The sequence below is a fragment of the Athene noctua genome, chromosome 2 (genome assembly GCF_965140245.1).
Source record: "Athene noctua chromosome 2, bAthNoc1.hap1.1, whole genome shotgun sequence".
Lineage (NCBI taxonomy): Eukaryota > Metazoa > Chordata > Aves > Strigiformes > Strigidae > Athene > Athene noctua.
In genome coordinates, this window is record NC_134038.1 from 61,752,599 (window position 1) to 61,767,070 (window position 14,472).

A 14,472-nucleotide genomic window follows, 5' to 3' on the forward strand; every position below is an offset into this window, starting at 1 on the left:
ATTGTTTATTTCTTGTGTTCAATTTGTTGGGGAGAGTGGATTGTTTTGTTTTGGTTTTTTTTTTTCTTCTATCATGTAGGGAAGGAAGCATTTTCTTCACAAAAGTGATATTATTTGGGAATTTCATAACCTGATTCTAAAATTTTAGAGTTGAAGAAAGACGTTATTATGCAAAGTCAAATAAGCAAAAATATGTGATTATCTGAGAACTAAGGAAAATCTGTTTAAGAAAAAACAGACCTTTTTAAAGGTCATCTTAATTTTTATTACGTGCCAGAACAGTGAAATTGTAATGTTATAAATGGTAATTATTCTTCTTTTGGAAAACCTCACTGTTAGCAAGACCTGAATTTATGAATGGGTGTTTGAAGGAATCCTTCTCTGTTAGATACCCACTGCATAATGTTCATCCTCTGCCGTTCTTAAGGTGCTTAAAGTGGGTGACTTAAACTATTTGATCTCCAGAAATATTAATTTCAGGTTCTGATCTGTATAACTATGGTGAATCAGTTACAAAGTGTTGTTTCTAGTTTGCAGTAGCAAAAGTTTGATCAAAATTGTCATTTTTGTCAGATTCCACCCTATGGAAAATATTAAATGTAATTGTTTAGTAAATTTCAGTGGTAGCTACTGTAATACACTGTATCCAGATATGTACTAGGAAAATTCATTCTGAGATGAATTTGGAAGTTAAAAGGGGATATAACAAAGGAAAATCAAAAAGCCTAATTTTGCATGAGTTCCAAGGAAGTAAAACTAATTGAATGAGAAATACAGAAAAACATGACTTGGATTTTTTTGGCTCTCAAAGGAAATACATTTAAAAGAAAAAGACATACTGTTTGAGAGCCCATGTAGTGTTTTTAGAGACTGGAATCACATAGTGGATGACCTTACACAGGGTCTAAGCAATTTCTGCCTTGTGAAGATACGAAACCTAGTTCAGTATCCATATGCTCACTCATGGTCTGTAACAGTCCCCTAATGTTAAAAGGCAAATGTGGTTTAATTAAATCAGAAGCTGACATAAATCTGTGTTACTATAATTTGGGCAGGAACCTGTAATTTCACTGAGAATATTAATTATTTTAGGCATTAATAAATGTCTAAATTTAAGGTACTGTTTATACCAGTGAAGATACTAACTCAAGTTTGTAATTATTTCCTCTTTTCATTCTGATTTGGTTTCATACCACAAATTCCTTTCTTCTCTATCCATGCTTGGAAATAAACTATTCATGATTTTTTCAGGTAGTACTGCAGAGCATCACTGTTATGGGTGAGACAGTAAAAGGGAAATCTTAGTGGATATGATAGATACTTATTATTTAATAGGTGAACTCCACCATTTATCTTTTAAAATTAAACATGCATGTTATTAGGTCTTTGGACTAATCGGTTATTTGCTAAACATTTCTGATTTGAGAATTTGGTGGGGTTTTTTATTTTCACGCTAATTTCTTTTTTTATATCAAACTCATGAAACAGTATATGAATCTTTTAGAAAGGCAAGTAAGATAATTAACAATATTCCTTTGAGAAGAGAACTACTTTTTATATATATATTTTTTTTTTTCCCCTCCATAAGGAGTCCCGAAATCAAATAGGAACCTTGGTAGGATTGAAGTAATGTGGAATCTGTAAACACCAAAGAGAGAGACAGTGTGTCTTACAAATAATTTTCATCTTGTTTTGGGGAATCCTGAGATTCCTTACTCTTCTTTAGGTTTTTGAGAAAAAAATATCCATAAAGGAGAAAAATCTTTCAGACATCTTGGTTTCCCTCTCTTCTCCACATGCACAGGTGGACATTTATCAGTACATAGTCACCTTATATTTCTTGTATGTTCTTTAACACTGCTACATTAATCCCTTAATATTTTACCTTTAATCTGCACTCCTGAGAGATACCCACATCTGTCCTAGGGAAGTCTTCATTGATTAAAACCAACAACAACCTTGTAATATTTCTCTGTAACATCATTATAGCAAATTGTATGAGGATTTGAATAAGACAACAGTAATAATTTAAGTATCGTGTAGCTACCTTAAAATAATTCTAGCTGGCTAGCTCTTCCATTTAATTAAGTTCTGGAAAAAAATCTTACCTTACATTAATACTTAGTGTGCACTTGCACCAAAGAAAGGATTAATTTTAATCACTAGTGAAGTATTTGAAAATATTCTGCAGAGAAATGCACACACAAACTATATTAAATGAGCTCTAAATTAGTGATGCTAAACAATGAAAGCAAGGAAATGCACAGTGAAGCAGGAAATGTGCCATATGTTATTGTATACCTGGGCACAATGGGGACACTATCTTAATGGCTTTCTTAATGTTCCTGTTGTACTAGATATTGGTGGACATATGGTATGCTGCCTTTTTATATGCCCGTGCATTTTCATTATTTCAGTGGCTGACTTTGATAGCATTTTCTATTTGTCTGCTGTTAGGAAAAGAGCTTTAAAATGTCTTGCTCATTTATCTGGAGTTCAAAACCCATGCATTTTATTTTGCTTATTCATTTGTATCCCAATTATTTATTTTTTTTTCTAGGGCAGTTTCGTATTATTTTTATTGTTAGGCTTTCCACAGTTTTAGTCCCTGTCTGTCAATATTTTGGAACATAGTTGTGTAGTCCTTCCATTATAGATAGAGAGGTTTCAGCTCACTCAGTACTGGTCGAGCAGACAGCCAAAGCAACGGTAGCAGCTACAGAGCTGACTGGGCTTTGCACAACCAGAATGGACACTTGTGTAATTGGCTGCTTCTCTGCCTGCCCTGAGGAACCTCAGCACACTCCAGCTGGAAGCAGAAATGTTTCCCATTTCACATGGCTCCTAGTGCCTTTCCATCACGTGGGTGAGGGACACAACAAAGAGACTTCTTGCCCCATCTCTTCCTCTATGCCAGCTGTTGTCAAGGTTGCCTGGCATAGGCTACCAATGGGAAAGATTTCCCTAATTTTTTTATGGCACAAACTCCATAAATGTTCACATTTAAATAGGCTATTCATTACTGCCATCTCATGGAATATACACGCTGAAGTCAGAAAAAGGCAGAACTACTCAGAGGAATTATATCTTGTAAAAAGAGAAAAGCAATTGACATACATACGACATACTCCAGTTATACCTTGGCAAAAATTGCCATCCATGAAGCAGTGATCTCAGGGATTCATACAGGAGGTGTTTGAAGACTGTTGTAAACCAACATGGAAATGAAAGGAAGTTGTACTTTAGCTTGTCAATAGTCACTCTTAAAGTTTGTGATTCATTACAGATTGGGACTAGTCTTTTAAATAAGATTGCCTATATGTTAGTGATATCTGGCAAGTGTGTATGCTTTTGTATAAACATTCGAAGCTTACAATTCTATGTATTCCTGTACTATTTTTAGTAGCAGCTCATGATATGTGTAACTGCATCAATTTGATTATGAAACAGAAGGCAAAATGAAACTCTCTTACTGTTTCATAGATGTTAGAGAGGTTAACATGACATCTAGAAACACCAGGTTGTTTCTAAAATGTTTACATAAGAAATATTTTTAAAACAATAGCTTGGTTTGTCTTGAAAATGTACTATGAGTATTCCCAGGGGAAGAGCCATCAATTATGGCTGATATTTTTCATAAATTTTTAGTTTATTTTCTTTAAATTTAATTTAAATCTCTTTCAGTTGTTAGTTTCAGGGATTTTATTTTTAGTTTATATTAACATGATTTAGATTAACGAAATGAATGGAAAAGATCTATGAGTGATATTGCACTAATATATTCACACAAGTATTTTAAACAACAATGAGTTGTTAATAGAACTTATCTATAATTTTTAATAAGGCAAAGTTATTCTTGGAAATTGTTAAAGCAATTAAAAAGGAAACAGCCATCTGTTTCAAAAAAAAGTCCAGTGAAATTCAGTAACGACAACTAAGTTTCCAATCAGCTTAGTCTTGTGTATCCAACAAGGTGAAGAATTTGCCAGCTTATTGATTCTTACTGATGTAAGGCTTGGCAATCAGTCTGTATCTTGAATGATTAGTGGGCATGTTCATCAGTAGACAAGAGCATCATGGGGTCTGCGACACTGTAAGTGATCACATTGCTATGCCAGCTCAAAGGCTTTTACGCTTTGGCAGGTTACTTAACTCAGAGTGATTTTTACATGTGATACTGGGTTTTTCTAAGAAAATAGTTGTTTTCTAAATAGAAGACTATTATCTTAGATGTGTATGCATTATGGCATGACTGACCTATTCACACTACCAGGAATTGGGTTAGAGTTACGAAGAAGTCACTTGGGGCCACAGCATTCCACAGTCGGTAAAAACTCTCAGGTTCCATGTTGTTCATTGTTCACAAAACTTTTAGGGTCCCATAGCTACTTTGCTGTACCTACTTTGGGTAGTACTTAAGCTCCTAAACCTCGATAAATCTCTGTTGTTCTGTGCAGGGCTACTGTCTGTTCACTGTGCTCTGAATTCCAGAGAGCATAATAGCCTGTTTCTGGTGCCCAGCTTGAGTGCATGTTCTTGTTCTGCACCACATGATTATTGAGAATGTGATTTATCAAACCAACATTGATAAAAATGAATATATTTTTAGCATAGTTATGTTTTAATTATAATCTTTGTAATGATTATACTTTTGTAAATAATCTGTCCCTATTGTTATTAATGTAATATGAAGACATTATGCTGAAGCAGTGGCTAGAATTCTGTCAAATGAGGGGTTTGAGATGTCTTTGATCTTTTTCACTATTCTCCATTTTCTCTTCTTCCGATAAAAATACTCATGAGTTATATGTAAGAACTTCAAATGTAACTTGAAAAGTAATAGTACCACAGTTCAGAACTGACAGTCAATAAATAATGGCTCCTAGTCATCAAAAGTGAAACAAGCAAGTGTAGCCCGCTTCTCATTGTGAAAGACAATTTCAAGTAATTGTTTCAACTGAATTAAGGATTCAGTTGAAAAAGTATCCAATGTGTACTATAAAGTTAACAATACTGAAAGATTTTCTCATCTAAGTTCTACTGTCTCTTACTGAAACTTTTTTCTTAGAAGAAATTTGATCCGCGATTGTTTTAAACTTAAACTGGCTTTTCTGCTTAGTGTTGTGGTCACAATTTTTTTAAAATTTCTTTCAGACTAAAGAGACAGAAGAAAATGAACTCAGGATATGGGACAAGACAAAGTTCCTTGTGTGTTGCTGGAGATTTTACCAAGACAGTGAGTGAAGCTGCAGGAGATCATCAAACAGCCCTGCAGCAACAAGGCTAAGAGTAAAAAGGAGGGACAAAAAACTTTTACACTCTTCATGAAGACCTCTAGGAAAATTTAATTGAGGAAGTGCATGTCAGATACATATGGGAACACAGTATGCATTGTTTCTAAGTATTCCAGATTTTTCGTTAAGAACCAAGGAAAATATGCTAATGTCAGTGTGTACCAACTTAGAATTTTTGACTGTTCTTCCTTTCCGGTTGATTTAATTGCTCTTCAAAAGGTGGATTTTAATTAACATGTACCATAGTTTACCTTGGGGAAAAAATACTTTAGAATGTACATGGCATATGAGAGAAGTTTAAAGCGTGGGCTAAGTTAACTGTCCAATCTTGAGGACTTGTACTGCATGTTACTCACGTGTGCAGCCGAACATTATAAAAGGGCTTTCTTAGTTGTAATAAGCGGGCATTGCTTGATCACATTGGTCATGTGAGTGCTCAGCTCTCCCGCACACTATAACCCCATCATAAAAGGCCACCAAATTTGTCAGGCACAATTTACCTTTAGTGAAGCCATGTTGGCTGTCACCAACCACCTCCTTATTTTCCATGTGCCCTAGCATAGATTCCAGAATGGTCCATTCCATGATCAGGCACAACTGTGAGACTGACTGGCCTGTAGTTCCCTCAGCCCTCTTTATTTCTGTTTTTAAAAACAGTGGTTATATTTCCCCTTTTCCAGTCAGTGGAAACTTCACCAGACTGCCACAAGTTCTCACATATGATGGATAATGGCTTAGCTGCTTCATCTGCCGGTTCCCTCAGGACCCACGGATACATCTCATCAGGTTCCTTAGACGGTCTCGAGCCTGATGTTCTCCTACAGTGGGCGGTTCTTCATTCTTCTAGTCCCTGTCTTTGCCTTCTGCATCTTGGGCGGTGTGGCTGGAGCCCTTGACAAAAAAGTCATTGGGTATCTCAGCCTTCTCCATATCCTGAGTGCGCAAGACTCCCTTTTCTTTCTGGAGAGGGCACACATTTTCCTCAGTCTTCCTTTTGTCACCAATGTACCTGTCAAACCTTTTCTTGTTAGCCTTCATGTCCCTGGCCAGACTAGATTCTATCAGGGCTTTGGCCTTCCTAACCTGATCCCTGGCTACCCAAACAGGTTTTTTGTACTTCTCCCAGGTTATTTCCACTTGCTTCCACCCTCTGTAGGATTCCTTTTTATTCTTGAGCTTGTCCAGGAGCTCCTTGTTCATCCATGCAGGCTTACTGGATGTCTTACCTGGCTTCCTCTTTGTCAGGATGCATCACTCCTGAGCTTGGAGGAGGTGATCTTTGAATATTAACCAGCTTTCTTGGGACCCTCTTCCTTCTAGGGCTTTATCCCATGTTACCCTGCCAAGCAGACCCCTGAAGAGACCAAAGTTCTGCTTTCCTGAAGTCCAGGGCAGCAAGCTTGCTGTGTGCCCTCCTCGCTGACCTAAAGATCTTGAACTCCACCATTTCATTGTCACTGCAGCCAAGGCTGCCCTTGAGCTTCACACTACCCACCAGCCCCTCCTTTTTGTGAGAACAAGGTCCAGCAAAGCACCTCTCCTCGTTGGCTGCTCTGTCACTTGGAGAAGGAAGTTACTATCAATGCATTCCAGGAACATGCTGGACTGCTTATGTGTTGCTGTGTTGTCCCTCCAACAGATATCAGGGTTGTTGAAGTCCCCCATGAGGATCAGGGCTTGCGAACATGAGGCTGCTCTTATCTTTCTATAGAGGGTATTGTCCACTCAGTCTTCCTGGTTGGATGGTCTGTAGCAGACTCCCACTATAATATCTCTTGTCCCTGCCTTCCCTTTAATCCTGACCCACAAACTCTTGATCGGTTTCTCATCCATTCCCAGGTGGAGCTCCATGCACTCCAGCTGGTCATGAACATAATAACACCCACTCCTCATTTCCCCTGCTTGTCCTTTCTAAACAGCCTGTCTCCTTCCATTCCAAGACACCAGTCACAAGAGCCATCCCACCACATCTCCATGATGCCAGTAAGATTGTATCCCTGCAGGCATGTGCACACCTCTATCTCTTCTTGCTTATTCCCCATGCTACATAGAGGCATTTAAGTTGGGCCCCAGATGAAGCTGGCTTACTGTCTGGAATCCCTCTATGCTGCTCTTCGGGTGATCTCTTAGTGACCTGTAACACATCTGCAGGCTCTGGGCATCTGCTGCTGGCACTGGCATCAAGTTGGTAGAGGTTTCTCTCACACAGCAACTTTAGTTTAAAGCCCTCTTCACCAGCTTGGCAAGTCTATGTCTGAAGATGCTCTTTGGAAATGGAAGTCAGTGATTTGCTTCTTGTTTGCTACTGTCTTTTACTTCATACAACAATGAGCAAATAGCCCTGTTTCTCAGGTTTCACAGTTCTGTCAGAGTGACGTGTATTACACCTTTCTTCCATTAAAGAAATCATAACATTTAAACAAGAAAAGTTATTTTATCTAAAATACCCAAATATTGTTCACTTATACCTTTAGATTTAAGTACTGTTTCTGTTTGTGTTACTTATACTCATGAAATGATAGAAATCCATAGAAACAATGCATCTCAAATTTATCTTATTATATATATCACATTTTAATTTAAATATGACTTTATTTGTTGTCCAGGTAAAAATTGTAAATATCACATAAGAATTAACATAAATATATTGAGATAAACTGCAAAAACATATTTTGAGTATTTTAGAAAATTCATGATTTATAAAACCAGCAACTTTCAGCCATCAAGTCAGACAAAAATTATAATGGACTACTGTTTGCCATATACAGTTGTTAATGAACATATGCAGATTCTGTTTCACAAATATTCTGTGAACTTGCTCTAATTGCTCAGCAACATGTTAGTTTCATACCTTATACCCCTATAAACTGAAAACTTCTAAGAAAATTCTAGTTGTATTTAAAGCCAACAATATTTTTCTTGCCCTAATATATTACATTCTCCTTCTAAACCTGTTGCAGAGATTGTGTGATCTCTTTATTTCTCTTGTTATTTACCTAGGACCACAAAAAGAAACAATTATTTTCACAATTAGTAACTCTGCTGTAGAAGTCTTTGTGAGGACAGTGTATGTATACTTAAAATTTGCTTAGCTTCAAGTGCAAGTTGGTCAAGTTCATGAATGGAAAGCATTAAAGTTTATTAATTACATAGGAACAACATTTTTCCCAGGAATTCCCTGAGCTGCAGATGGTTGGAGGCTGGAATCAGTCAGAAGGCTCTACCTGTTCTTACAGTCCTCCCTAACCACCAGTTTTTGGCCACTGCTGGAATGGGATGCTAAAGTAGAAGGATCTGTGTTTTGACTGTCTTCTTACGTTCTTAACCTTCTTTCATGTTTACAAATGCTGACCTAATTCCAGCCATTATCTCTCAAGATACACTAAGATATATGATGAAGGAAAGCTGTCTTTGTTGCCAGTAGCTGATACACAAGTTCATCAACAAGATACCAAGATAATGTGAGAAAATTTATTTTTAAGTGGAGTTTAAACATTTGAAACCTATAGGAATTGACAATAAAATAAGATTCATAATAGTTACTTTTTTTTTTTTTGGGGGGGGGGGGGGGGAATTTAAACTTCTTCCTTTTCTTAGTTTACTGGTTCAAGGATTTATATTAAACAAAAGAATTCTAGCCTTGTTGCACGCATTATGAAATGACACACTGTCATTCTCTAAAGCTTCATTTGCTTTTCTTATACAACGTCTTCATGACACCCCAGCGTGTAACATAGCTGTACTGAAAATGTCACTGTGAACAATAGAAATGGAAAGTGCATGATTATTGATTTTCAAATGCTGTAACAGCTTACACAAATGTGCTTCTATGCTTGCACCAAAGCACTTGAATATACAGTCATGCCACACAACAGCTTACTGATAAAAGCTTGTATTGTTTAGATAAGCTTTAGGGACAAGCCTTTTTTTTTTTTTTTTTTTTTTTTTTTTTCTCTGACAAGCCATTAGAAATACAGTTCTTTTAAAGCCCTAGGGTTTCAGCAATTGGACAAAATCTTTTTAAGCCCCAGGGTCTCTTTTCAGCCCACAGTAATAACTGTGGCTAAAAATCAAGTTAAATAATTTTATGAGTTACCGGGGAAACTAGGATTCCAATCCTGTAAGAAAAACAAATAATGTTTAATTGGTACTGGAGAACATTTCTGTGCTAACAGTTTAGTAGTGTAACATGGATATTGATGGAAATGAAACTAGAAGCTAGTTTCTGCCATATAAAACTTTAGTATCTGTTCACTGCATTATAATATCCAGCAGGTGTAAGGTACCTGGCTAGTCCAAAGGTCATGGTGGCAATAAAAAGATCATCACATGATGATAATTAATATTTCAGAATATCAATAGAGTATCTTTCTTTTCTCATGAGAAAATTATAGTTTCTTGTGGGGTAGTTAATATTCACATTTATCCCACACACTCTTCGCAATCACTTATTGATCATACTTTAAAGTGCCTTCTTAATAGTGTTATTTAACTTCTCTTGCCTGAATGTGATAGATCACACAAGATACTTACATTTTCATAATTTCTTCCTATTCTGTAAGAGAAAACTCAGCTACTTCCATTAACTATGTAAAATATTTATTTCAGCAACTATGTACACAGAGAACTTCAGAGGTCTCTGTGAAGAAGTAAACCCCTAAATTAGTCACTTGAAAGTAAGCCAAAATAAGATGATGCATTATTTCCCTGGCTGCAGATGAGAATGTCAGAAAATGTTAATTTATGACCTTTTCATCATAATACTGGAATGCCTCCTGATCTTAAATATACATCTATAATATTTGCTATATATCAGCATTCACATCCATTCCTCTTCATATTTTGCACATGGGCAGTGAAGTCACACAGATTTGTGCAGAAGTGACTTGCTCAGGGTCATTAAGGATAAATATGGGAAAGTCAGGAAAACTCCTAACTAAAGCTGGTTACAAACCATTGAGCTGTTCTTCAGCTCTTGAGATGTGTGGTGGCTAAAAAAGTGGATTGCTACTACGGAAACTTCGCAAATTCTAGACTTTCTTGTTTTCCTTTTTAAGATTATAAATAGCATAAAGTTTTTATGTGGACCAGTTTTACAAACTGATTATAAACACAGTAAAGGACCTATAAATAATTTTCACAACTGGCAAGATCCATTAAACCTTGTTTAATGCAGTAAATGTGTATATTATTTAATCTTGGTACAAATGCAGGAAGATAGGAAAGAATGATTTATGTGGTCTCGTCGTCACCTAGTAGTTGATAGGGAAACAGTGGTTAACATAGGATAGGATAGGATAGGGTAGGATAGGATAGGATAGGATAGGATACGATACGATACGATACGATACGATACGATACAATACGATACACAGTCAGAATTGACCTACAATGATCATCTAGTCCAACTGCCTGACCAATTCAGGGCTGACCAAAAGTTAAAGTATGTTGTTAGGGGCATTGTTCAAATGTTTCTTAAACACTGACATGCTTGGGGTATTGACCACCTCTCTAGGAAGCCTGTTCCAGTGTTGGACCACCCTCTCAGTAAAGAAATGCCTCCTAATGTCCAGTCTAAACCTCCTTTGATGCAACTCTGAACCATTCTCACATGTCCTATCACTGGACACCAGGGAGAAGAGCTCAGCACCTCCCTCTCCACTTCTCCTCCTCAGGAAGCTGTAGAAAGCAATGAAGTTACTCTTCAGCCTCCTTTGCTCCAAAATAGATAAGCCCAAAGTCCTTAGCTGCTCCTCACAGGACATGCCTTCCAGCCCTTTCACAAGCTTTTTTGCCCTCCTCTGGAAGCATTCAAGGATCTTTACATCCTTAAATTGCGGGGTCCAGAACTGCACACAGTACTCCATGAGGCTGAATACAATGGCATAATCACATCTTTTGACCAACTGGTTGTACTTTGTTTGATGCACCTCAGGGTGGAGTTTGCCTTCTTGAATGCCAGAGCACACTGCTTACTCCATCAACCAGCATCCCCAGATCCCTTTCTGCCGTGCTGTTCTCCAGACACTTTTCTCCCAATTTATCTTGTGCCCAACATTACCCTATCCCAAATTCAGAATCTGGCATTTGGACTTGTTAAATTTCATCCCATTAATCATTGCCCAGTGTTCCAATCTATCTAAATCCCTCTGCAAGGCATCTTGCTGCTCAAGATAGTCAACAGCACCTTGCTATCTGCAAACTTGTTAATGGTGCATTCAACCCCTGCATCCAGATCATTGAAAAATGTATTGAACAGAAACGGCCCTAGAATTGAACCCTGGTTCAAGTGACTGGTTGCCAGCCAGATGTAGATCCATTCACTAGAACATTTTGAGCTCTGCAGTTCAACCAGTTTTTTCACCCAGTGCACCATGAACCTGCTCATCCCACAGCTGGACAACTTATCCAGAAGATACTGTGAGGGTCAGTATCAAAAGCTTTACTAAAATCCAGAAGAACTACACCCACCACCTTGCCATCATCCACTAGGCAGGTGATGTTATCATCGAAGTATATGAAATTAGTTAAACAGAACTTTCCATTTGTGAACCCATGTTGACTTTCTCCTTCCTAAATAAGGTGTTGCTTTGCTGAGAGATGTCTCAATTTCCCTCTACAGTACTTCTGTAAACACTTTTCAAGATACATGCCAAAACAATGTGTACTTATTTCACTGTTCACTTGATAAAAAGTAGAGAATAACTACAAAGAACATATAACCAGTCCTGAGTTTTCTCTCCAGTAGGGTGGGAGGTATCAGAATTTAATTAAAAGTGGTGACTTTTTCCTACTGTGCAAGTTTAGCTCCTGCCGGAATCGGAGAGCACGTTGCCGTTGCCCCTCCCCCACCCGCGGCCTGTCGGGCTGGAAGTTAGGCACAGACCCGGGCTAAAGTAACAAGGAGTTTAATACAACAGAGTGATAGAACAATCTGAACAACAACAGTAACAATGATAATAACAATGAACAGCAGTAACAGTGAACAAGATAAAAGATATACAGAGAAATACCGGTAGATGGTCAAGGAGCAAGCCCACCGCGTGTAAGCAATCCCAAAAAACAGAAGCGAAAGTAAGAGGCTTCGCCCCTGGACCTGACGTCAGCATGGTATGAATAACCTGGCTGGAGATCCCTTCCCCCTCTCTCTCTGCTGGAGAAAAAAAAACTTGACTCTATCTTGGCTAAACCAGGACACCTACCAAAATCTCCACCATATTATTTCCCAAGTTCTACTGTCTCTGTGACTTCTATGCTTAAAATCTTAACCCTTCAATTGTGGTATCTCTGAGTAATCTATCTTCCTCACTTTAAGGGGAAAAAAAATCCTCCAATACTAAATTAAAAATATACCAGTAAGCAATTATTTCTCAGGAGCTAAGAAGATTCTTGGATGTCTTTTACCATTAGAGACCTTTTATCACATGACTTCAGGAAGAAAGCAACCAATTTTCCTCAGTTGAGATCAAGAAGCTATATTCATATTTTTGCACAATCTAAATCAAAATTATCTAAAAATCAAACACTAATTTCAAGAGACATTCTCAATATGTTCAACAAATATAACTATCTTAGACTGCAGATGTGATTCTGTTGCCTCCTTTAATCATTAATAGAATCTTTTCCAGGTATTACCGTTTCAGGAGCCAATTGATTTTAATTAGAAAAGGGCCATGAATGACTGCTTATGCTAAGATTGAATAAAGTAATTCTTAAGGTTATTAACCTTTGAAAGGAAGAAAATTCAGATAAGAAAAGGACAAATAAAACCAAAATCATGCTACTTATCATTTAAGCTTTGGGTTTTTTCATTGTCTAAAATGAAGAAGTATTAGCATACCATCAATCAGTGAACACATCAGAAGATAAAAGTGGATTTGCTAATCTCATTAACTCAACAAAATGCTGTGGTACATATACAATAGACTATATTTCTGTTAATAAAGAACACTTTTCTTCCAGTCAGATAATCAATTAAATTACAAATGGATTCAACAGTCAATGTTCTCCATAGCTTCTCATTACATGTTGTGCTACTTTATTGGTATCCACAAACAGAATTTAAGAGGCACAGCTCTGAGATTTTTTGAAATGGCAGCATATTTCTGAAGGCCATTGTAGTTGTTCCCTAATGTCCTGTTGGCATTGATTAGAGCTCAGTGAAATCACAGAAGTCTCTCTCAAAATAAATAAAATAAAAATGTGTGGAGAAGGTATTGCCATGGTAATTCTCTAAGAAAACAAATCAGAATAAGGAAGAATCTCAAACCTTGAGGTGTCTGCCCTTAAAAGAAAAAAAAAAAAATACAGTATCTTTAATATCTTCTGACATATCTTAGACATGTATTTCAAAACATCACCTTTAAAAAGAACCAAAATAAATTAATCACAGATTTTTTTTATACATGACTGTAAATTTATATGATTAATCACAAATTTGGTTCTTTCCTTGCTGTATGCTAATTCTGCACCTTATTTTGTTCTCAGTATGTGTTGTAAGATATATTGTTAAAGATTATATTGAGTAGAACAGAAAATTTAAATGCTTTTACTACATGTAATGGAACAACGATTTGTTTTCCATGCCTTATGAAAACTTACACATAATTAGGTACACATAATCATTGATGAGATTCTCTTTTTGCAGTGTTTTGGTGGGTTAACTATGCCTGGCTGCCAGGTGCCCACCAAGCCACTCTCACTCCCCCTTATCTACAGGAGAGTGGGAGAAAAGATAAAAAAGTCGAGGATCTAGATAAGGACAGAGTGATTGCTTACCAATTACTGTCATGGGCAAAACAGATTTGACTTAGGAAATTTTAATTTATAGCCAATTAATAACAGAGTAGGATAGTGAGAAATAAAAAAAAAAAAAAAAAAGAAAACAACAAACAAACAAAAAACCCCCAACCTTCCCCCCCCCCCTTCCCTTCTCAGATTCAACTCCTGACTCCTCTACCTCCCTTTGAGTGGCACAAGGGGATGGGAAATTGTGCTTGTTGTCAGTCCATAACTGCTCCTCCCGGCTGGTCCTTCCCCCTCACACTGTTCCCCTGCTGTTGCATGGGATCTCTCCCACAGTGTGGGTCCTTTCCATGGGGCACAGTCCTTCAGAAACAGCATAGTCCAGTCGAGTTTCCCTATGGGCTTAATCTCCTGCCAGAAATCCTGTTCCTGC

The 14,472-nt window shown here is 37.3% G+C and overlaps 1 protein-coding gene across 1 annotated transcript in view; it reads left to right on the forward strand.

Annotated features, from left to right (window-relative positions):
- CCDC102B (coiled-coil domain containing 102B) overlaps positions 1-5,244 on the forward strand; it is a 179,900-nt gene extending 174,656 nt beyond the window's left edge. Inside the window, 1 exon segment of the mRNA XM_074897770.1 lies at positions 5,155-5,244. Within this exon segment, the coding sequence (XP_074753871.1) occupies positions 5,155-5,244 (90 nt within the window).
- Positions 5,245-14,472: the final 9,228 nt, after the last annotated feature.